The 23,909-nt window shown below is 42.8% G+C and overlaps 1 protein-coding gene across 1 annotated transcript in view; it reads left to right on the top strand.

The window, feature by feature from the left end:
- The window catches only part of jade2 (jade family PHD finger 2), a 350,732-nt gene that overhangs the window by 204,343 nt on the left and 122,480 nt on the right, over positions 1–23,909 (top strand). Inside the window, exon 5 of the mRNA XM_079566323.1 lies at positions 15,821–15,987. Within this exon, the coding sequence (XP_079422449.1) occupies positions 15,821–15,987 (167 nt within the window). The remainder of the gene's footprint in view (positions 1–15,820; positions 15,988–23,909) is intronic.

Genomic DNA, 23,909 nt, shown 5'->3' with positions numbered 1-23,909 from the left:
AATTTGTTTGAGCCTCAGACAATTTGGGGAATTTCAGATCGTTCAGGAAGAAGCCAGACTCAAGTTTTGGAATGTCCATCTCAGAACTGTACAAATTTGAGTAGAACTCTTTAAAACTCTTGTTAATTTCTTGATTTCCTATATGCCTTACATCATTGCAGTCCTTGATAGCTGTTATATATGTAGTTGTGGGTGCGTTTTTTGCAATTTTCGCCAGAAATCTGTTGGGTTTATTGGCCGTTTCAAAAAGTCTTTGTTTGGCAAACATTACGTCCTTTTCGGCTTTGCGTTGTGTTAAGTTGTTTAAAGCTGTTCTTGCCCCTTTGAGCTCAGTTAATGTCTCAGGTAATTGTGTATTGTAATAATGTTTCTCCAGTTTTTTTATTTTATTTTCTAGATCTAATTGTAGAGAAAGTCTCTCTTTTTTCTTATAAGCTGTATGATATGATTACTCCTCTCATAAAAGCCTTATAACAATCCCATAGGATTCTTGGGTCAATATCTTCGGTATCATTGATTTCTAGAAATACAGTTGTTTGCTCTACTAACATATCAACACATTTATCATCCAAGAGGAGCAATGTGCTCATTCTCCAGGATCTAGAACGCTCAGTAGCCCGTAATGGATGCATACTGAGAGATACCGGTGCATGATCTGATAGACTAATAATGCCTATGTTCACTTGTGTGATTAGTTGACAGATGTGTTTAGACATAAAAATATAATCTATACGGGATGCAGAGAGATGAGGATTTGAGTGAAAAGTAAAATGTTTCACCAGTGGATTATGGAGGCGCCAAGTATCAATCAGATCAAGGTCAGCGAGTATCTGCAACAATAATTTTGAATTTTTGGTCAGAACTGATTGTGGGGGCATCCTGTCGGACTTCGGGCAGACCGTACAATTGAAGTCCCCTGCTAATATCACGTTGTCACACTCCATATTCACCAGTTCTGTTAGTAACGTTATGTAGAATTCCTCATCTTGCAAGTTTGGAGCATATACATTTCCAAGAAGGACGTTTTCCCCATATAAAACCCCTTTGACTAGTATATATCTCCCTTCTCTGTCCTTATGGGAGGAGATAGCAGTAAATGGGATGTTTTTGTGTATTAGAGTTATAACCCCTCTCTTATTTGTAGAATAAGAGGAATAAAATATTTGCCCCACCCACTCTCTAAGGTATTTCTTATGCTCTTCGTCAGTTAGATGAGTCTCCTGCAGAAAAGCGATATGGACTGACTCTTTCTTTAAACAGTTCAGGATGGACTTTTTCTTAATCACGTTATTGGACCCTTTTATATTCCAAGTAACTATCTTAAGTGTCATTTGCAAGAAATGTAATACACTTCACCCATATTCCCACTTTAAAGTATATCTTGACACAAATAGACCAGTCTGCAGCAACGAACACAACTTCAAATATAGCGGAAACCAGGCAAAAACTAAACAACGAGCCTGGTTCCAGTAAACTTCTCATTATCAATGAGAACGAAAAATAATAAAAAAAAATAAAAAAAAATAATCAAAAATAAGAACTTAACACACACGAAAACTCACTAGGTGTACTTTAACTTTAAGTACAACTAAAAGAGAGTCCGGGTTTAACCCCGCACCGAATTATTTTAAATATTCACCCAAATGGCTCATTATTATACCATACAAAAATAATAAGCAGCCCCAAACATTCAATCTACTTCACATTAACAACGTCTTTGCAGATCCCGTTATTTGGCTCCTGACAGCCTCTTCACAAAGTCATTCACCTCCGTCGTGGTCTTGAGGGTGAGACTGGTTCCATCAGCGTTGAAGATCTTCACGGTGGCGGGATAGAGGAAGGCGTACTTGATCCCTGCATCCCGTAGAGCTCTGCGCGCACCAGCTGACTCTTGTCTCTTCTTCGCCACAGCCGCGGAGAAATCTTGATAGAATGACACTGTACCTGCCGCGGTGGCCACTGTGCCTTTGGCCCTAGCCGCCCGGAGGATCTTTTGAGCGTCGGTGTAGTAATGCAGCCGGACCAGGACCGCTCGTGGCCCCAGCGTCCCCGCGAGCCTCGTCTGCGGCCCGCTGCGGTGGGCTCTGTCGATAACGATGTTGTGCTGCAAGCCAAGAACCTCTGGTATCCACTTTTGGAGAAAATCCACGGGCGAGGCCCCCTCAGATCCATCTCTCAAGCCAAAAATACGCACATTTCGTCTTCTGCCTTGGTTCTCAAAACTGTCCAGTCTTTCCAGCGCTCTCTGGAGCTGCGCCTCGAGTGTGCTAATGCGTGACTCACTCACTGCTGCGTCTTCCAGGTCCGAGACTCTCTTTTCCACGGTGTCCATCCGCTCTATTAAACTGTCAAACTTCCCAGAGAGCTCGTTCAGGGGCTTCAGTTTGTCGTCAAGCATTTTGGATATGTTTGCAGTTACTTTAAGCACAATTGAGTCACTTTCCTCTTCACCGTGGCTAGCTAGCAGGCCTTCATCCTCGTCCTCGCCTGATTCACGCCCGGGGCTGCTGGGGCCGCCGCGTGTTAGCCTGCAGCTATTGCTAGCTTTGGATTTGGCTCCTCGTTTTCCCATTTCCTTCTTGTTGCTTAATCCCGACTGCACAATAAAGTCATCCAACGACATCACACACGCGTTTGGGGTGTTAAATATTCAATATGAGCCAAAAATATTAACTTTTATACACATTCGGTGCGGAGAGCAAAAAAGTACGTCTACCCCTCGGCGCTCATCACGTGACTCCTTTTCCTCCTTTTTTAAAATTTCTAAAAACTTTCACATGCCGCTAGAGGGCGCTGCAGGCTAGTCGAGCAGCAGACAGAAAGTTTGGAGTGAGCGAGAAGCGGAGGCTACTGCAATGACGAAAACAAAACAAGCTAATCACAGGCTAAAAGCTAGATGGCCACAGCGAGAGGAACGAGTCCCCCTCCATTCCCAGGTAGTTGCCAGTTATGTGATTTAGTTCATTGTTTATGCTTCATGTTATTAACCAACAATGTGTTACCTTAGCATACCGTACGCCTATTCAGCCTGTTCTTTTTTTCTTCATTAGGCAATGTTTGACTAGTGCGACTTATACTCTGGTCCGACTTATCTATGTTTTTTTTCAACTTCATTACGCATTTTTTGGCTGGTGCGTCTTATAGTCTGGAGCGACTTATAGTCCGGAAAATACAGTAGTAGTGCCGGGCTGCTGTAGCTAGCAAGATGTTGATGTTCTTTTCGGGCAGCCTGGCTTTTAGGTTCTGGAACAGGAACAGCATTCACAGAAACTTTGATTCAAACACTTCGATCGGCTCAGGAGAAACTCTTTACACGGGTTTGGGCAAATCCTGTTCTTGTCAGACGAGGCGAGAGGTTCGACTTTCCCCTCGTTCATGTAACCGCGATGACCGGGGGTGGAGGGAACTTGTCGCTAGGGCTGCACGATTAACCTTTAGTGAAGTTAAGGTTTTAGCTACTGTGATTTCTCGAGTTGGCCTTTACCTGGATCTAAAAGCTTCTTGAAAAAAGGCATCCAAAAAAAGGGATGAAAACTAGGATGAAAACGCGACAGAAATGTGAGACGAAAAAGCAAAAAAAGAGCGACAAAGAGACCATCGGAAAACAACAAAAACACGTGAAAAAAGCCTCATAAAAAGAGAAGAAAACACGACAGAAAAGCTACAATCAGTTTTGTCCTTAGCTTTTTCAAATGAGGCATTACGCTGTTGCTCTGCTGTCAAAAAGTTTTTAAATTTGAGTAAAGCTGACCTGGATAGAATGCGCTCGGTTAAGGTGGGGGAAAAGAGGTTAAAGTGTTAAATTCCACTCAAGCAGCATTTAACACTTATTTCACACATACAACAACAAAACAAATCTAGAAAAAAAAACATCTGTAACAACAATTACTATGTCCACTTATCACTAAGTAAATGACAGATAAACGCAACATTTTTGGGCTCAAAATGTGTCGTCAGTACATTTATTTATGTTTATTGTGTTGTTAAAGGGACTATACGGAGTTTACATTTTTTTTTTTCATTAAATAGTTCACAGTTTTTCCACACTGAGATATGTTCTTACCTGAGCTTAGACGAGTTGATACGTACCTGTCTGGTCTTTGTCTGTGCCCGTGGAAGAGCGTGGTAGCTTCCAACTTCACCCCCGTTTGGAGCCATAGGAATACATTGGGAGAGGCCAAATGCTAACAACATCTTGCGTCGTTTTGCACGACTGAGGGCACGCCCAAAGACCAGACAGGTACGCATCAACTCGTCTAAGCTCAGGTAAGAACATATCTCAGTATGGAAAACTGGTGATCGATTCCTTTTAGTATTGTATTGCGGGACGGGTTGTGTCACGGAGTCATCATTTGTTCGTGGAGCCGTGGTGTCGGTGGTAAAAAAAAAAAAAAGCCGATCGCCTCCGAACATTAAACTGTGTCTAAACATCTTCTATACATCTTTCTATTTTTTGACTGAAACAGAAAGAGTGACAGCGACACATTGAATGGTCTAAACTAACTTTTCTGACAACTCCATAAAATGCCTCGTGCAGATTTGATGTAACATGAAGCTGAGATGTAATAACTGAGTACCATGATGTTTCACAGCCCCTTTTAGAAGTATATATGCAGCTTGATGCTCAATTGCATGAAAAATAAAACATAGGCGATACACAAAACTAGCGAAAAGTCTGCTGTCTTCACTGTCTACAAAAACGAACTAAGGCGTAATGTTTAGTGTCAATGAAGAGTTACAGCATGTGTGGTTTGTTGAAAACACTCAAAGCCAATAGATCGATGTGGCAGGTTCGTTCCTCGTCCAATCCCCTGCAGAAACGGCTATAAGAACTTGTCTAGATTTTGTGTACGGAGATTTCTACCCTCCAAAATGTTTCGAGTGTAAGCTGTAGTAGCTCGAAGACGAAAAAACACACTACTTGAGATTCTTTGTGTTCCCAGACCTGCTGTATTGTCTTGACTCTGAATACCTCACATAACCTCCCGGTGCCGTCTCTCCCCGCTCGCTCCCTCTCCCGCGGGTGGTTTAACAAAAGCCGCCGAATATCATTGTGCACAAATAAATCCATAAATCTGATAAGAGGCTGCGAAGGAATAAGCAAATCCAATATTATCACGGCTCATGAGCTGCAGCGGTGACTCCGTAATGACTTCTCCCTTCAATAATGTATTATCCCCACCTACTTAATGTTGTAAGCTGCTTTAAACGCGGTGTAACCGAAACGACGTCGCCCCGACGCGAGAGGAAAAATGATCAGGCAAAACATTAGGGCCGTTTACGTATTGGAGGGTTGAGCTTTAAAGCTGCGGTGCCTGGTTTAGCTGGGAAGTGAGAACATCCATCGTTCACGCAGTCAATTGGGAGATTCGTTGCTTTCTTCCTTAATATCTTAGTTTAGTTTGTCCTTAATTTTGATTTCATCACAGAAAATTTGACTATTTTTATGCATAAAGTGCCTTATTTTTGAAAGCAAGTACTGAGTAACTCTTGCTCCTAGAGGCCATAAGCGCCACTGCAGGTGTCATAGCATGTTGCAATTTTTTTAACTCATTAATTGTCCGTGAGAGTAAATACTACGCTGACAGAAAAATACAAAGGGAGAGAGGGATATTGTTCATCCAACTACACAATGGAGATCATTTTTTTCACTCAAACTTGGCTGTAAATACTGTTTTAAGTGGCGCTAGCCCGGAGTTAGCTTTGCCCGTTTGCCTGTTAGCTTTTTCTTCGTGATTCCATTAGTGTGTATTGGTGGTTCCGACCCGTTGGCAGTGAAGTTACAATCGTGGTTTTCTGGCCAGAGACACCAGGGGGAGATGAAAGACCCCCCCAATCATCCCATTAACACTTGTATTTCGGAAAGGATTTATTAAGGTAAACAAGTTACTTAGTGCAGCTTTAAATGAAAACACAAATTGATATTAAAGTGTCAAATCGAAATGCCTTGATAATTTTAAATCCCTGTTCTCCTGCAGCGTCTCACCCTAGTGTTTGTCCAATAATATTTGATCGTTGTCATGTAAGAATATTGCAATTAAAGCCGGTTGGGAAGATGTTTTCGGGGCAAACTAGAAGAGGATGTTCTAATGGGATGAGGTCACCTCTCGCTCAAAATAAACCACCTGAGATATCATTATCAGGGTCTGACACCTGGCCTATTAATGGTATCTTCGGAAACCCGCTCAGAAAATGATGCCCATATTTTATTTTTTTCCGTTCCCGCGGCTAATTGGCTTTTCTGATACAGAGGGGCTCAAGTTGTTTAGAAATCTGAATTCAATATCCAGACTTCCCATTCTGGTGCCAGTCATGATGTTCTTCCGGCCCGTCACGTGCCCCGTGCCTATCGTCTCCATCACGTCGGATGATACTATTTTTGCGCTAATGGCAGATGCATTGATACGCCGTCGTATGCAGCCGTCAGCCGGGCGTCGAGTCTAAATTGGCCGGCGGGAGATAGGCGGAGCGGCCCGGAGTTGCTTATCAGATAAATGAAGGCGTTATCTGCCGTGGAAATGTGGCTCGTGGGCTGATACACACATTACTGAGATGGAGACAAGGACTTATCAGGAAATTAATGATGGCACACAAGCACCTGCTGTCTGCGCCAGATAGGGGCCAGTCATCGAAGGAAGGAAGGAAGGAAGGAAGGAAGGAAGGAAGGAAGGGAGGGAGGAAGGGAGGAAGGGAGGAAGGAAGGAAGGAAGGAAGGAAGGAAGGAAGGAAGGAAGGAAGGAAGGAAGGAAGGAAGGAAGGAAGGAAGGAAGGATGGAAGGATGGAAGGATGGAAGGATGGAAGGATGGAAGGATGGAAGGAAGGAAGGAAGGAAGGTTTTGCAAAGAGGGCAGTTTTTGTTTTTTGTTATTAATGCGCACTGCCCAGCCAAAACGAGACGCCACCTGGATTTAACCACGTGCATGAGCAAGAGTTTTACATCCTCCTTGACAATATTGAGACACTTTTATCCTGATACACGAGTAACAAATAAACTTCCACTTTCTTTGACCATGGGAATCACAGAAACGGCGTTAGCCATCTAAGAATGTTCGTACTTCAGTTTGACAGCGACTTCCCGGACCCGTTCTACAAACGAATGGAGAAACCAGGCCCTATATCAAAGTACTGCGAGGTATGACATGTCCGTTTCATGGTATTTATATATTTCATGTGGTTTATGTGATGATGTTTGGATGTGTTTCCGACCCCACAAAAAGCAGAAACGTTACGGAATGAGAGGTAGCATTTTGCTCGGAGGCCACTTTTATACGCTGCTTCTTGCCTAAAGTCAAATCTCCAAAGGTCTGTATAATGATTAAAGGCTTTGACATCACCGGAATGTGGTCGATAGGGTTGACAGCAGCTGAAAACATCTGGATTGCTAGCGGCTAAAGGACAAAAACACACTGAGCATGCTGACGAACGCTGAAAGGTTTCCCGGACTAGCCAACTTGCTAAGTGTCCGCAGACGTTAGCATCGAATCAAAATCTGACACACATCGTTTTGGAAAGTCATTGGCAATGCACGGCCCAACTATACCTGAATTAAGACAGAAGGTAGGGAAGTTTGGTTGGCGAACTTGTGTCAAACAGCTCTACCAGCACTTTCGAATATCTGGATTACGTCAACATGTCGGTAGTACCGTGTTTTCTCTTTATTCTGCGGGCAGTTAAACCATCATCTGACCCTGTGACGATCATGTAAGATCCATCGACAGACAAAGGTTCTCGTGTTGTCATGTGGACTCTGTAGTTTAAGTGTTGGATGTTTCTAGTGCTCTTGCTCTTGGCAGCAAACATAACTACTTTGTGCTGTCGCCCAAAACTGCTCTCGACCTGTTCTTGCTTTTAGAGAGAGGTGAAAGAAGCTATTTTTGTGAAGAAACAAAATCCATCCATCCATCTATTTTCTTCCGCTTTATCCGCGGTCATGGTCGCGGGGGCAGCAGTTTCAGCATAGATGCCCAGACTTCCCGATCCACACACACCTCCTCCAGCTGTTCTGGGGGGACCCCGAGGCGACACCAGGCCAGCTCGGAGACATAGTCCCACCACCGTGTCCTGGGTCTTCCACAAGGCCTTGTCCCACTAGGACATGCCTGGAACACCTCCCGCGGGAGGCGACCAGGAGGCATCCGGAACAGATGCTCGAGCCACCTCAGCTGCTCCTTTCGACGTGAAGGAGCAGCGACTCTACTCCGAGCTCCTCCCGGGTATCTGAGCTCCTCACCCGATCTCGAAGGGTGTGCCCAGCCACCCTGCGAAGGAAACTCATTTCGGCCGCTTGTATTCGCGATCTTGTCCTTTCGGTCATGACCCAAATCTCATGACCATAGGTGAGGGTGGGAACGTAGATCGATCGGTAAATCGAGAGCTTTGCCCTCCGACTCAGTTGTTTGGCTCCTTTTTTTGGAGCCAAACAAAATCCCTCAATGAATTAAAAATGGAAGTCTCAGGCTCTTATACCCTTTTTTCCACTGAGGTGCTGGTTTGGAACTGGTTCAGAGCTGGTGCCAGTTCGGTTCGGTGCTGAATTGGTTTTTCCACCAAAATAACCGCCGCACTTAGTATTTACGCCTCTGCGCACACTTCGACTGCCATAGCCTTGAGAAGTCACGTAAAACTTGGATTGCAACATCTCACTACTGCTGCTTCTGGTTTTACTGGTTTTCTGGTTTGTTTTTTTAGTTTGTTGATCAGTCGGTCTACATCAGACGGTCTTTCGTAGCCCGTCGTTAACATTTCTCGTTGGATTTGTTTAAAGACTGTTTGGGCGGAACTGCTCCCCCCTAGTTTTTGCTGTATCGTATCTGAAGAGCACAAAGCAAGAAGACCGTTAGTTTTCTCCACAAAGCACACTTTTATTCTTTCTTTCTCTTCTTTTTTTACAGAAGTGAGCGCGAACTAAAGGCGCTTGGTGTCAGTAGTCGTTTTCCTGGTAGTGAAATGTCTTCCGTTCCTTGATTCCGCATCGGCACCATAGTTTTGGAACCAAGAACCGACATTTCTTTTGTGGAAAAGAAAAGACCCGGAACCCTGGCCCAGCTTGATGGAAAAGGGCTTTTAGTGTCACTGAAGAAGCTTCTTGGATGAGCAGGCAAAACGTCCAATGGTAAATGGTAAATGGACTCAACTTATAAAGCGCTTTTCTACCTTTATCAGGCCCAAAGCGCTTTACAGTAAGGAACCAGTCAATGGACAATGGAGGTCCAATGACAACTTAAGAACCTTTGTCTAGAATGACCAACTACACTCTTACTGGTATGTGGATTTAACGTAACCACATAGTAATCTCAATTTATCTCTTCTGAATTGTCATGAAATTGTTTTTTGAGTTGAATTATGGGAATATTAACATTCCGGGCAGCCCTCGTGTCGGGAGCGCGTTGTTTTCCCAGCCTGTTTGTCCGTAATGATTGGCCTCTTGTCTGTGTGCTCTGCTGTATTTGGCCTCATAGTTTCTCAAAGGCCACACGGACGCTTGATTGTTTGGCCGATAATTATTTGTGCTGAGGCTTTCGGTCAACATAAACAGCTTTTTCACAACATAAATACAAAAGGGGTTTAAAAGCGGAGGATGGCGCACACTTTGGCCTAAACGGCTTTTTGTCATTTAAAGTTTCAGGGGGAATTAACGGTTGATGGAAAGGTGGTCACTGACAAAGTAAATGTGCTTCAGTGTTGTATTTTAAGTTTAGTTTAGTTTTTTTTTTTTGGGAGATTTTGTCATCGTATTTACTGTCGCTGTTCTTGCTTGGTGTGTAAAGAGTGTGTAAAATGCAGATATCTCTATGTCTAAATAGTTATGGATTTGTTGCTGTACTTAAAAGATGCCACTTATGAAACTCAAGTTGTGTGAATTTAATTGAGAACATGTGACTTTATATTTTTATGGCACGGAAACAGGTCTGGTAATGAAAAACACTGCTATGGAAAGAGACATTTCCAAGTACATGCTGAGATTTTCCAATGGCACTTTATCGTTTTTTTTTTTGCAAATGAACTCTTCAGATATGAATAAAAAATAATAATAAAAAAAATGATTGAGAGGAGAAAGTGTGGATTTCTATGTCACTGGCTGCAAACAGGTGATGGGAAAGAGGAATGATGGTAAAATACAGCTGAGACTAGGGCTGTGCAATTAATCGAAATTCGATTACGATTTCGATTATTACACTAAACGATTACGAAATTACCATAATCAAAAAAAAAATTTCTTTCAATTTTTTCAAAAAATTTTTCAATTTTTTTTTTTCAAATTTTTTTCCGGCAAAGCAGTCTTGCATTATTTCACGGCGCTGGGATTATTTTCCCTTCACATTTCACGTGCCATGGCTCATGCTTTTGCCGAACATAAAAACAAACGGCGCTGTGTGATGATGTCATCAGGCCGCACTGCTCAGTTTGCTTGCGCAGGTGTGAGGGCTGGCCAGCAGGGGGCAGGTGTGAAACAGAGACCTCTCCTTAATCGAGGCAAACATGAAATCATTTGTACTTTTATGACTGTTCAGATGTTTTTTTATTTTTTTTTATTAATAAATATATAAATAAAATAAAGACTTTTTTTTTAAAGGCAACAAATAATCGTTTGAATAATCGTGATTTCAATTATGACAAAAATAATCGTGATTAGTATTTTTTCAATAATCGAGCAGCCCTCGCTGAGACAACTTTGAAATGAATCACAATACACTGAAGACGGCAATAACGGTCGCAATAGATACAGACAACATCTTTGTCTGGGGCCAAGGGAGAGACACAGAAAATGTCCAAATGTTTTCCTGATCATTATTGGAAGGATTCACAAACCTGCCACATTCTTCTTCCGGCTGAAAGTCCTTCCATCCGACCGACATGAAGCCCAGCGTTTAGAAACGGGCTCTCAAACTCATTTGGACTGGGGGGCCAAAAAATGCAAACCCAGAGTTGGTCGGGGGCCGCAACAGACGAAGCCTTTTTTTATTAAGTCAATTATGATTTAGCAACTTTTTATTGTTTGCTATAATATACCTTACCTTAAGCTTCCAGAGGTTTCCAATCGGCCAAACATTTGCTGAGCTTCTAAATTTGAAATGATTGACTTAGACAATTAGTGTTTTTGTAATTAGTCCCATTTTAGTTCAAGTACACTGTTCAGGACATCAGTGAATGAGGAGTAAGGTCCGGTCTCTGTCTGTGCCGATTTAAAAAGAAATGCAAAAGGTACTAATGTCATTTTAATGTAGTGTAGAAAGGCCCAACCAGGGACTGGAGCTGATAATGGGCACCAGCAAAAAGCATCAGCTAACTTGTTGTGTTCATTTTAAATGACCCTGTCATATAATAAATACATCAATGAATGTGTCGACTCGGACACTCTCCAAATGCCATTTTCCAGACTCTGGTGCGTCTGAGATCAGCTCAGATTCACCTCATGTAAATAATGTGGAGTCACTGACCTCAGGCCTGTTTGTGACCGACAGTTAGAGAACTGATGGGGCTTATATTTTTTACTGTCAATGTTGCTGTAATTATTTGCAGTATTTTGCAGCATTTGCAGTATTTTTATACACTTCCATATTCTCTATCCTTAAAGAGGGGGTATTATGTTTTTTTCAATCACATAGCACCAGTCTATTCACCTTATTCTGCCCCGCCCACTTTTGCCACTTTTTGCGTTGTCTCGGCACCTCGTTTTCCTGACACTTCCGGTCGAGCGCGAAGCCCGTTCATTTTAACGGAGAATGAGGGAAACTATTCTCCGCTCAAATCTGATGTTTAGTCGAGTGATTTGTGTAAAATGTCCGATGTTCATTTGCACCAACATGTCGACACTGCAGCGTTTCTCTGTGCGGCCTGAAAACGGCTTTCTTTTCGTGTAGTGACTGATTTTATGTGGACTTCTCCAGTCCCATGTTAACACATAGGAGAAAAGGGGCGGGCACAATTCATGGCGGCGCCCACGCGAACGTCCGGAATAAGGTGAATAGCCCACTACAATGATGACCAAACCTTCTGTTGGTCTGTAAATGCAGTAAATTAGAATAACTGCCTTGTATAAAATTGCTCTCTCAAAATGGCTGTAGTGAATGTCTTGAAATAGGCCTCTGTCTCTTTAAGAACCTCTGAGCCTTTCCGACACGCCCCCTCCACACGCTGTCTGTGGCATCAGTGGGGAGGGGGCTCTGCTGAGGAGCAGTGGTTGGTTACTCGGCTGGTGACGAAAGCTCGGAGGCGTCTCCAGGAGGTGGGGGCGTTCCTAGGAGGACTCAGGCAAACCTATCCCTAAAATGGCCGCCATCAGAGTTTTTACAGATTACTCAAAAATACGTGAATGTGCCAAGGCAACACTTTTTAATGAGGGAATGACATAATAACATGATGTAAAGCTTGAAAAAGTCAATTTTGCATAATACCCCCCCTTTAATTAAACTATGGATCATGTGTTCGCACATGTGTCCTGAATAAAGATTAAATTCATTGACATCATAATGTTGCTCTGAGAGAAAAGGCTCCTCACTTTACTGTTGTGACGCTTTTAAACACTCATACAATGTTCTCGCTTTGCAGTGAAAAGGTAAATATGGTAAAGGTGCTTTTAGTCAGGCCAATGTAACTTTTCCAGCACATGTTTAGCTGAACAACTACAGTTTCTCCTCATGTTCTGACGTCTGCACCTGATTCAGAAGCTCCTCTCTCAGTCCGCTGCTTTTAGTCCATCTCTTTGTTGATAAAAGTTGATAAGTGGTCTGCAGAAGCCTTCCCCTGTCTGATGTTGTAATTCTCGCAGTGCAGTGCCTTATGGGAAATGCAGTTCTAACATGTTTAATGTAATGTCCCGGCGGGCCACATACAATATAAATAAGAAATCATGTCGCGCGCAGTGTCTGAGACGCCTGATTCAGAAATACTGTCTCCACGTTTGGACGCCTTTATTAGACAATCATGTGACCTTTTTGTTTCATGTGGATCAGTCCAGCCGCTACAGAGATATTAATAAACCAAGTTCAGCAAAATTCAGCATTACCATAGTTACCGCTGTAGAATCCTTCACTGCACCGACTCCACTTTAAATGATCGTCTGTTTACAACGCTGTGATGTCACGTGAACGCAACCTTTTTATTAAATTGCAAAGGCTGCCATTAAGCCGGCAGTATAATGTTTCCCTGCAATTAGCTGTCCACATTTCATCCTCTCATGTCAGTGCTCCTGGACCTGCGCTTAAAATGTTTCTGTGAATCGAAGCCTGAAAAACCCAAATCTCAAATAGAACCGCAAACAAATCTCTCTTTATGTCCAGCAGACAGCCTTTCCCCCCAGTCCCCGCAGAGGGTATTGAGTGTAGTCTGGTCTTTGGGTCATTCGGAGTTCCTGACCTCATTTCCTTTGGCTGGAACAGACTACAAGCACACGCACAAGCACACGCACACGCACACACACACACACACACACACACACACACACACACACACACACACAGCCTGAGGAGCACACAGCGTGTTTATCCCGCACTCTTTGGGGATTTAGTTGTGTCTTTTTTTTTTTTGGCAAACATCAAAGTCGAGTTCGATTTCCCCGCTTTAGAAGGTGAGGGAGTGATGGACACGGAGTTGGTCGGAGGAAAAGTGTGCGAGTTTGAGAGTATTGTTTGGGTTTCACTTGTGGTAGCAGTGTAGCGTCATCTGATTGAGCTAGCCTTGTGTTTTAAGTTGGAGGGGGAGCTCGTAATGTAAAAACTACGACTTGAAAACTAATATTTTCCCTAAATTTCACGTTAAGGTGCTGTTGATTATTGCAGTGAGTCATTTTGTTTCTCCGTGGATTAACGCTCACATTGTGGTAGCAGCATCTCCACTTCAGGAGGATTTTATACCCAGACTTATATATTTAGCTTTGAACTAGGGCTGAAAAATATATCGTATCGATATCGAGATATGAACATTCAAAATATCAATATCGCAAAAGAATAATTTATCGTTATCGTGTTGATATCGAGATATCCATCCATCCCTCCATCCATCCATCCATTTTCTTCCACTTGTCCGTTGCCGGGTCGTCAGCTGTTGGAGCTGCCCATATCACATTGCACCAGCCCCTTATGGCTCCTCCTGCAGGTGGTGGGTCCACAGATGGACGACCTCACGATTCAAACCGGGTCTGTTGGTCTCTCATAAGGGGCTTCTGAACCGCTCTTTGTCTGACCCGTCACCTTGGACCAGTTTGCCCTGGGAGACCCTACCAGGGGCACGAAGCCCCCGACAACAGAGTCCCCAGGGTCACTCAGGTGCTCAAACTCCTCCACCACGTTAAGGTGGTGGTTCCAGGAGGGGATATCGAGATATGAACATTCAAAATATTAAAATAAAAAAAGAAAGATATAAACGATATAGATTTTCATCAAAATGCTTACTTTTCAACTAACTCGTAGTTATATCGTAATGTATCAATTTTGCGATATCTGGCATGAATATCGAGATATGAAATTTTGTCCATATCGTTCCGCCCTACTTTGAACCCGAACAAGCAATAGCCTGACCAGGTCTCCCATTTTTCTAATGTAATGCTTTGTTTTTTGCCCTAACTTGTACTGCATGTTTATAGTGGGATATTTTAAGATGAAGTACTTTTTGAACAATGCCTTACTGTCATTTTTAAGCTTTAGAGTTAGTTTCTGTGGCATTTAAAGGTCTTCAATAATATTGTTTATCGCAATATCGCAATACTACTCGGGAAAGTGAGCTTCCATTCAGTCTATGTTTTTGGACTGACAGTGAAAGTCCAGTCACTGACACTTTTTCTGCTATAGTCCCGTTACGTCTGAAGAATAAATTCACCTCCTCGTCTCTTCCGTAAATCGTAAATCCATTGAGAAGTTAAATATGTGTTTTTGTTATTATTCGGAAAGTGTACATCACAGTCCTGTTTTATTTTAATGGTAGCACCACATCGCCTCATACGGGCCTGGCAGTTGAATTGCAGGCGTGTGTCAATCCACGTGGATGCACACACGTCCTGAGCTGGATCCATGTTTACAGAGGAAGTTTGTGAAATGATCAGCGTTTTGTCTTCGTGTGGATTTAGCCTTAGCCTGGGCACAACCGGAAGTGACGTATCTGTTCAAAGTCATGCGAACGTCTGTGTAGTTCTTTTTAATGCTATGCACAGTTGGCTGTTGCTAACGTGGAGCTAGCTCGGGGCTAGCTTGGCTGTGGAGTATTGTGTTTCTTTGACCTGAACTATTTAATGCAAACTTCAGCACTGACGACTCTAAAGCTGATTAGCTTTAGTAGTTATTTGTTCTAGATAAGCGTCCTCCATCATTTTGGAATTGGACTTGTCTCATTGTCTGTGTTCAGAAAACACCGGGGCAGTGTGTCATGTCCAGACTACTCTCCCATTTAGAGAAAACCAAAAAGGCATTATTAACTTTTTTTTTCATTAAAAATTAGTTTTCTCACAAAACTGAACGATATTCAAAATCCCGTCTGAAAAAGCATTTGCAAATGATCCCAAAGAAACCTATATTCAGATTTTCTCGCCAAACATATCGGCTTTTATGTCCATCTTTGCACAAAAAGTTGTATGGAAACAATAATTGTAAGAAAACTTGCAGTTTTTCCTCATATACATATACACATGTCTGTAATCTATAGGAAAGGTTGTACATTCTGTCTCTATATGTGTTTTCCTCCTGTCAGAATAGAGTCCAGATAGAGTCAGTGCTGAATGAAGGGACTGTTCTTGAAACATTGTTCCTTTTGTTTCCATCTGTCGACTTCAATCTCTTTTGCATTTGCAGCATGTTGTGACTCATTTCTTTGCATGTTTGTGTTGTGCAGATTGATCACTGAGGAGACCTCCTGTGGACCTAACCCCAATGAGGACTCAGACCGGGCCCCCAGGGGGACCGGCCCTGCCCCTCTGTCCAGACTCTACAACTGCTACGACCTGGACGATCTGGACGTGGCCTGGCTAAACATCGTCAACCAGGAGTTTAGACAAATGGGTGAGTGTTTGTCAGAGAGAGCTGGGTCAGAACTCTGGTAGAATCAGTCCAACAGCTGTATTTGAAGCTAAAGTATGGCCTTGTGCTTACGCGTAAAGCTTTTATTGAAAACAACAAATAAACTGAGCTGTTTTTGCAGCAGATCAAAAGTTTAGGACCACATGCCTTTAAAAGACCAAAGATGTGGATTCAGCGACATTTTCTCAGGTATTCACACTGTCATGACGTCCGGATGGCAAAGGCAAAAAGAAGTCTTGTTTTAAACGTGGTTGGGTTGTTGAGCTGCATAAGCAGAGCCTCCTGCAGCACGCCATCGCTGCTCAGGTGGGACACAGTAATACAATCAGCTTCAGGTGGCACGGGGGAAAGGTCAAGCCACTGGCTCTGTGCAGATGATGCAGAGAACATCCCTCAGACTGTGGGAACCACTGGTCATTGGGCTGCAGTCGTCTCCAGGAACGGCCTTCATTTGGGTCAAGGATCATCCAGTGTCTGATGGACAGACAATCAGATGGTGCTGGGGACATTTTTGTTGGGTCTTCCACTTGACCTTTTTGTTCCATAACACTCTTTTAAGAAATTCAAAATGACTGTTACTGCGTCCCACATCAAGGTGGGGCTCTGCTTATGCAGCTCAAGAGCCCGACCACGTTTAACACCTTTGCCATCAGGACGCCATGACAGTGTGAATACCTGACAGAAAATGACAATGAATTCACATTTTTGGAAAGATTTGGCCTTTAAAGTCATGTGATCAGCAGCAAAAACAGCCCTATTCAGTTTATTTGTTATCAATAAAAGGTTCACTATTTTTTTGGCTCACTCTTATTTCACTGTTATTTCTTGTTACATATTGAAGTTCTGCTTTTAACCTTTTAAAGATTCAACCATGCAAAATGTGAATTCTTGCCATTTTTCCACTGGTCTTATGATTCTGCATCTGCTGCTGCTGTGCTGTTTAAAGGGGCTAAATGTTGGAAAACACTTCATGTTTGTCAACTTGCGGTCTTTTTCCTGTGTTTGCACATGTGCAACTCGGCTCAACATAGTCAAAGCATGCATTTTGGAAGTGGGGGATTAAAGGGCCTATATTATGCAAAATATACTTTTATGAGCTTGGAGCTGTTACATTATTACGTTGTGTCGTTGCCAAAAACATACCTGCTGTACTGTTTAACTTAATTCATGTGGGTCATTTCTTCTAATAAAGAAAGTGCGCCAATGATGCATAAATGCCCACTTGAATCATGTAAAGACCGTAAAAAAACCACACACTTGGTGATATACACATTTTCAGATCATATTTGTAGTAAATCATTTGTTTGTCATTTATGCTCAAAATGTTAGATAAGAATCCTGACCATGGCTCTGACTGTCTCCTGTTTTGACACAGTTTAAAAAAAAAAAAAACATTAAAATGCAAATAATTAGTTGAACTTCTATACACTTATGTATACTGTACCTCGGGAGTTTGCCACCGCTATTGTCAAATCAATGCTTGAATATGAGGATTAAATTCAATATGATTACACGCCGCTTTATCTTTTTCACTTGAGATTTCTCTGAATAATATACGCTGTTCTTTATCTAAAGCAGCTTATTTTTTATTTTTTTTTAATCAATGCTTTTCACTCTGGTCTCAGCCCATGTCCCTGAAGTCATTAGCAGCTATTATATCTTTATTGCAACCAATCTAAGCGCTGCAAAAAATAGACTGCCTAGCAACGCCGGGGAAAAAAAACAACACAACACCTGGATAGAAGCGAGAGCCCTCCTTTACTACATGTTGGGTGCAATGTGATGATTATATAACTGAATATACTGACTGACAGCCAGGTTAGTCCAATCGTTTATCGATACTTGACATTCCAAGATGACAATGCCAGAATCCATTGGGCCTAAACTGCACAGGGGTTTCATATCCAAGCACTGTTTTGTCCATGTAAAAAGGACACAGGCGGCAACATAAATAATGACTTTGTATTGAGCTTTACAGGCTTGACAGGTTTCTCAAAGGGCTACGTTGTTGTTGTTGGTCATTGGCTCTCGATATAAATCCAATCAATCAGACCCACTGGATTGTATTGACGTTATTTCGGCAGCTTTTGGTCGCAGAGGCTACATGGTTAGTGGCGAAATGTCGGCCCACAGTAAAAACAAATCCAGTCGGTTCCTAGCCTGGCTAACACCAGACTAAAATCACAAGTGATATTTAGTCTGGGGACCACCAATTCATTTTCTCGTAGGAGACGGGTGGTTTACGATCGTCCATAGTCGTTTATTGGGCGATACGAAAAAAAAAAAAAAGTATCATGCGTCTACACGTAGCCACAGCCAATCGTATCATCGTATGAGATGACGTATGACGTACCCGCTGTAAACTTTTGAAGATAAACTATTTAGAACAAGGTCTAAAGCTTGATCGAAAAATACCATCGCGTCTAGGGATGGGCACCGACCGAAAAACTCCGGTCAGGGGCGGTATCGAAAATGTTTAATTCTTTCGGTGCCAACTTTCGGTTCTTTTTCCCTCCAGACGTCAATATCTGACACACTGAGTCTTAAAAAAGCAACATGAACGTGAGCAGATACTGAGTGGCTTCAGTTCAAATGGAGCGAAGCAAGGATATATTTTATAGATGTAACCTATAGCGAAGCAAAGCTATGACTTGCCTGGTACGGGAGCTCTTCTGTTAGGAACAAAAACGCCTTGAATCAGCTGGTCAAGTGGTCAAGCAAAGTCATTGGCCAGCCTCAGACCAGTTTGGACTTTCTGCAGGATAGACAGTTAGAGAAGATGGCACAAAGCATTGCAAAAGACTCAGAGCATCCTTTGCATTCAGAGTTTCGATTGCTTCCGTCTGGGCGTCGGTTTTTGATGCCAATAAGCCACACAAACCGTTTTAAGAAAAGCTTTGTTCCCGCTGCCCTTTCCTTTATGAACAAGTCGGGATCAAATTGCCCCTGACATGGGTTTTTTATCTTTGTTACTGTCAAGTGGCTTAAATTTCAGTTGTTTTTGTACCAAAGGCACATCCTGTTAGTATGTGGAGCACTTACAAGTTTTGTATTTTATATGTGTGATGTTTTATCTTTGTAAAATGTGTTTTAATGTGTCGACTAGTTCTCAGAATTGCAAAACGAATTTACCCACGGGTACAAATAAATTAACCTAACCTAACCTAAACTTTTGTAATAGAGATGACAGAGCCGCGGTCTGCTTCAGGACTGACCAGGACGTAGACTACACCGGTTGTAAAACCCAGAGCTAAACAAAATCAGTTATGAACCAGGACTAAACCAGAGCTTACGTCAAGGTCAAGGTCAAAGTTTATTTATAAAGCACATTTAAAATACAGTTGACACTGCCCAAAGTGCTGCACATGTTTCGTTACGTGCTCTTGTTTACAACTTTACAAGCAGCTGCAGCGACAGGAATATCAAAGATGGTTTGTTGAAAGCGAGCGCTCACTCTGTATTAGACATTGATGGTCCAGTTTTGGTAAATTGTCAGTAGCAGAGTAAGCACTCACACCATGTAAGGATCTTTGAGTGTGAAGTTGCTTTCACATTGTCGGACACCGCGGTGTGTTTAGAAAAGTTTAGCTGAAAGAAACTGATGCCTGATGTGGATGTAGATGTGCTGTGCTGTTTTAGGTTTTTTTTCCTGAACTATACTTTTTTATACACATTATTTTTATTGAATTAAAATAACATAGGTATCGAAAAAAGTACCGTTAATGCACCGGAACCGAAAAGCCGGTATCGTTAAAGTACTTGGTATCGAAAAAAAAAACAATGGTACCCATCCCTAATCGCGTCTGCTGCTGTCATGTTGGATCGGTAAATAAACTTTTTTTTTTTTTTGTCCATAAATAAACTACAAGCTTCCATATATCGAATAGCGCGTCATCGTCTTGCCGGCCCTCCTCGTTCTGTGATTGGTTCCCAAATCCATGCGAAAATTTCGGCCATGGTCCCCAGGCTGTTGTGCAGTTCGAAATGATTCGAGCGCACACAGCAGCATTAGCCAGGCCAGTTGGTTCCATTGATTGGACTTCATTTAACACATCGAGTCCCCCTGGTGTTCAGTAGCCTGACAAGTCATCCTGGTTTACTCCGTGTATAGGAAGACGGTCTGGGATTGAGCTGTTTGGGTTGGAATTCAGATCGAGACAAGAGGCGGGACTAACAAGCGCAGAGCGAACCAGAGAGAACCAGTCAGGGAAACACGGATGTGACGAGCCCGTTTTTATCAGTGAAAAAAAAATCGGAGAGTACAATATTGTTTGGTTTCGTTTTGTTTAGACCCATTGGTTTTGTCATATTCGTCAGGAAATGCGTTGTGTCTGTGCCAGAACTAACCCAGAACCAAGCCAGGCCTGTAGGATGTAATGAGTCGAGATGATACTAGGAACTCACAACACTTTACACAGAAGGTCTTGGTCACGGACAAAACGGTATGAGCCAGGATTCAAACCTCTGGCCTTTGGATCTGTGAACATATGACCCATCACGAGAACCGGGGACACAACTCGGTTTTGGGGCATTTTGAGCAGGACAGAGCTCGTGAAAGTGTCGTCTCCAAAGTTTCCAACACATGGAAATCTGATCATGTTTGGAGAAGATGTGGCAAGTTGAATTTAGGAACTGGACATATGTCAAAGAGAGGAACTGGCCTCTAAACCTTTGGGCTGTTCTCACCTCTCTGGGAGTGACAGCAGGGCTCATTTACATCTCATTTTGGGGTTTCATTCAGGAGTTCACTCAGTCAAACGCACATAAACTGATCCACAACACCCGTCTGTATAAAACTGACTTTTTTGCGTGGCATTCGTTCACTAAAGGATGTGTCAACAACGCAAACCAAAGCAGCGGTGCCTCCTCCCCCCAAACAACAAAAGGAAGACTTGAGAAACAGCTCCATCCCCTCTCCAACCCACAGGCGAACCATTCACCTGAGAGAAGTTCTAAAGTTCATTCTGAGGTTGTGCCTATTTGCTTAGTTGATTCCGGGTGGTGATCTTTTTCTTTTTTTTTGGCCCGTGCAGTACATCTCTTATCTCGACTGTTTGTTTTCCCCCGCGTCACATAAGGATACATTTTACTGTCGAATGTGAACATGGCATTTGCAGCTCGGAAGCAGATCTTGGAAACAGCTGCCGGAGATAACCGCAGAGTCAATATCGAAATGTCAGACCAGGTTAATGTGTAAGTTCATTTCGTCCTGTTTCTCGGTGAGCTATGGGGCGCAGCCCGAGGTGAGAAGACCGTTTCTCATGTGTGGAGTTTAGCTGCAAGGTTTTTACTGTAGGCCACTGTTTGTTTTGGCTGTTTTCAAGCCACCGACTCAAATAGACGGACACAGAACAAAGAGCCTGTGATAAGTTTATGAGATGGATAATCTTCGGCGTGTAAAGCCCGTCAGGTGGAGAGATTGGCGAGAACGATCGCTCCAAACATCTCCACGCCTGCCTAGACTTTGATGGAGAGAATGAGGAAATGTGTTAATGTGTGTCAATGTTCTCGGTAGGCTTTACCCAAAACTAAAAGCTTCTCGACTGGAGAGCAACTGAGAGCAAGTGATTTTTGTAACTTTTTGTCATGTTGTCGCCGCATTTTTGTCACACTTTTTGTGGCGTTTTTGTTGCTTTTTCATTATTTTTTATAGCTTTTTTGGTCACTTTTTTGTTGTATTTTTGTCATGTTCTTATGACTTTCTTGGGTAAAGTTCAGTCAAAGGGACAGTCTGGAAGTCTGAATGTTTTGCGATTTTTATAATATGTGTAAAATCGACCACCTGGTTTTGTAAAGTTTCCACAGGTTACACTTCCCGGATATCGGCAGCTATTCAGAGTCTAGTATCCTCCCGTGTCGACCAATGAGACGAGCTTTTCCTGTGAATCAGCCTGTCAGGCCCAATCATGAGGGAGGGGGAGGGGCTTGATCGTTTACTTTTGAAAATTCTGTTCCCGCTCTCCTCATTTTTGCAAACTAAGAAGGGCTTTCTGGTCCAAGAAGGGAGGAGTTTACTTTTAAATGTCACTCTATCTCGCCTCACTTTGCAAACTTACAGACTATCACTTTAAGGCGTGGGGTAAGAGGTTAAAGGGATAGTCTGTAAGTTTGCAGAGTGAGGAGAGATTGAGTACATTTGAAAGTAAACTCCTCCCTTCTTGGACCAGAAAGCCCTTCTTAGTTCAAGCTCCTCCCCCTCCCTCCTGATTGGCCTGACAGACTGGCTCACAGGAAAAGCTCGTCTCATTGGTCAACGTGGGAGGATACTAGACTCTAATTAGCTGCTGAGATTCGGGAAGGAGGGACTTTACAAAAATGAATTTGTATATTATTATTTACTTTACTTCAAAATGCAAGACCAATCAATTTTGCACATTCTATAAAATTTGTAAAACATTTAGACTTCCAGACTATCACTTTAAGGAGAAAATTGAGGGGCCAGATGGGGGGCCCTAGAGCCAGGGGCCCTTCTGTGCTCTTCCAGAATGGACATGTGGCCAGTCCGCCCCTGTCGGTAGGGCTGGGCACCGTTGTACCTATACTTTGAGAGCCACCAACAAGGGTAGGCAACATCGGTCCCGGGGGCCAAATCTGGTCCTCCAGCATAGAACCTAAGGCCCTCAAGATGATTTTGAAAAATATTATTACACAAGTACTTAATATTCTTACTCGGGTAGACACAGGCACTTTTTTTTTTAGAGTTGAAGTACAAAAACATATTCAAACAGAACACCCTGTTTGGTCATATATAATGTCCAATACTGGCATTTGTAGAAAGTGGGGCTTTACTTTGGGCTAAAATCCTTGGTCCTTTTACAATGAAGAAACTCGGCCGTCGCCCAAGAAATCTTGCCAACCCCTGCCCTAGACAGGCTGCAACCCAAACAAGAATCGTTATGTAAAATGTAAAAAATCCCACGGGTTATTAGTGAATAAACATTAAGACGGTGAAGCGGAAATCATGATCAAAACAACTCAAGAACTGGTGGGCTCTTCATGCTTTTTCTGAAATGGAAAAATATGAACCTCCTAACCCTCGGCTTTAACCAAGTGCATTTTCTCCGGTTCAGCTTTACCAAAGTCCATAAGGTCCAAAAGGCCAGTGAAATGCCTCATTTGAAAGCTAAAAACTACCTGATCTTTTTCCTTGCGTTGTTGCTTTTGACTTACTCTTCTGTCGCTTTTTAGTTGCATTTTTGTCCCATTTTTGTCACTTTATCGCTTTTTGTCGCTCTTTTGTTGCGTTTTTGTCTCATTTTTAAAGCCAAACTGGAGAAAATGTGCTCGGTTCAGGTGGGGGTTTAGAGGTTAAAAGAGGATTACTGGACTTTTCTACACTAAACATCCTTGGCTACATGACAGGCTAATTGGTTCCATTCACATAAACAACTCACAACATTAATCTGATCATTACAACTTGCGTAAAACAAATATGTTTTATCCGTCTTTCTCACCGCCGTCTCATAACCTAAGTCACAAACACTCAGACCTTCAACAGTGGTCGACATTATTTCATCACTTCAGATGACCCGGCTATTGTTTCTTAAATAATAATAATAATAATGCATCGGTTTTATATAGCGCTTTTCTGGACACTCAAAGACGCTTTACATTGCATTATTCATTCACTCCATACCCGGTGGTGGTAAGCTACTATTGTAGCCACAGCTGCCCTGGGGTAGACTGACGGAAGCGAGGCAACCAGTCTGCGCCATCGGCCCCTCCGACCACCACCAACCACTCACTCACTACAGTCGCCAGGCTTCCTGGTGTTACCAAACGGTCTCCCATCCAAGTACCGACCAGGCCCTTCCCTGCTTAGCTTCCAAGGTCTGACGGGATTGGGCATCGCAAAGGCGGTATGACCACAAGTTTGGCGTTAGCATTAGAATGCTACTGCTAGC

Source organism: Gobius niger, assembly GCF_951799975.1.
Source record: "Gobius niger genome assembly, chromosome: 11".
In the NCBI taxonomy this organism is placed as follows: Eukaryota; Metazoa; Chordata; class Actinopteri; order Gobiiformes; family Gobiidae; genus Gobius; species Gobius niger.
This window is presented reverse-complemented; position numbering and strand designations above follow the sequence as displayed.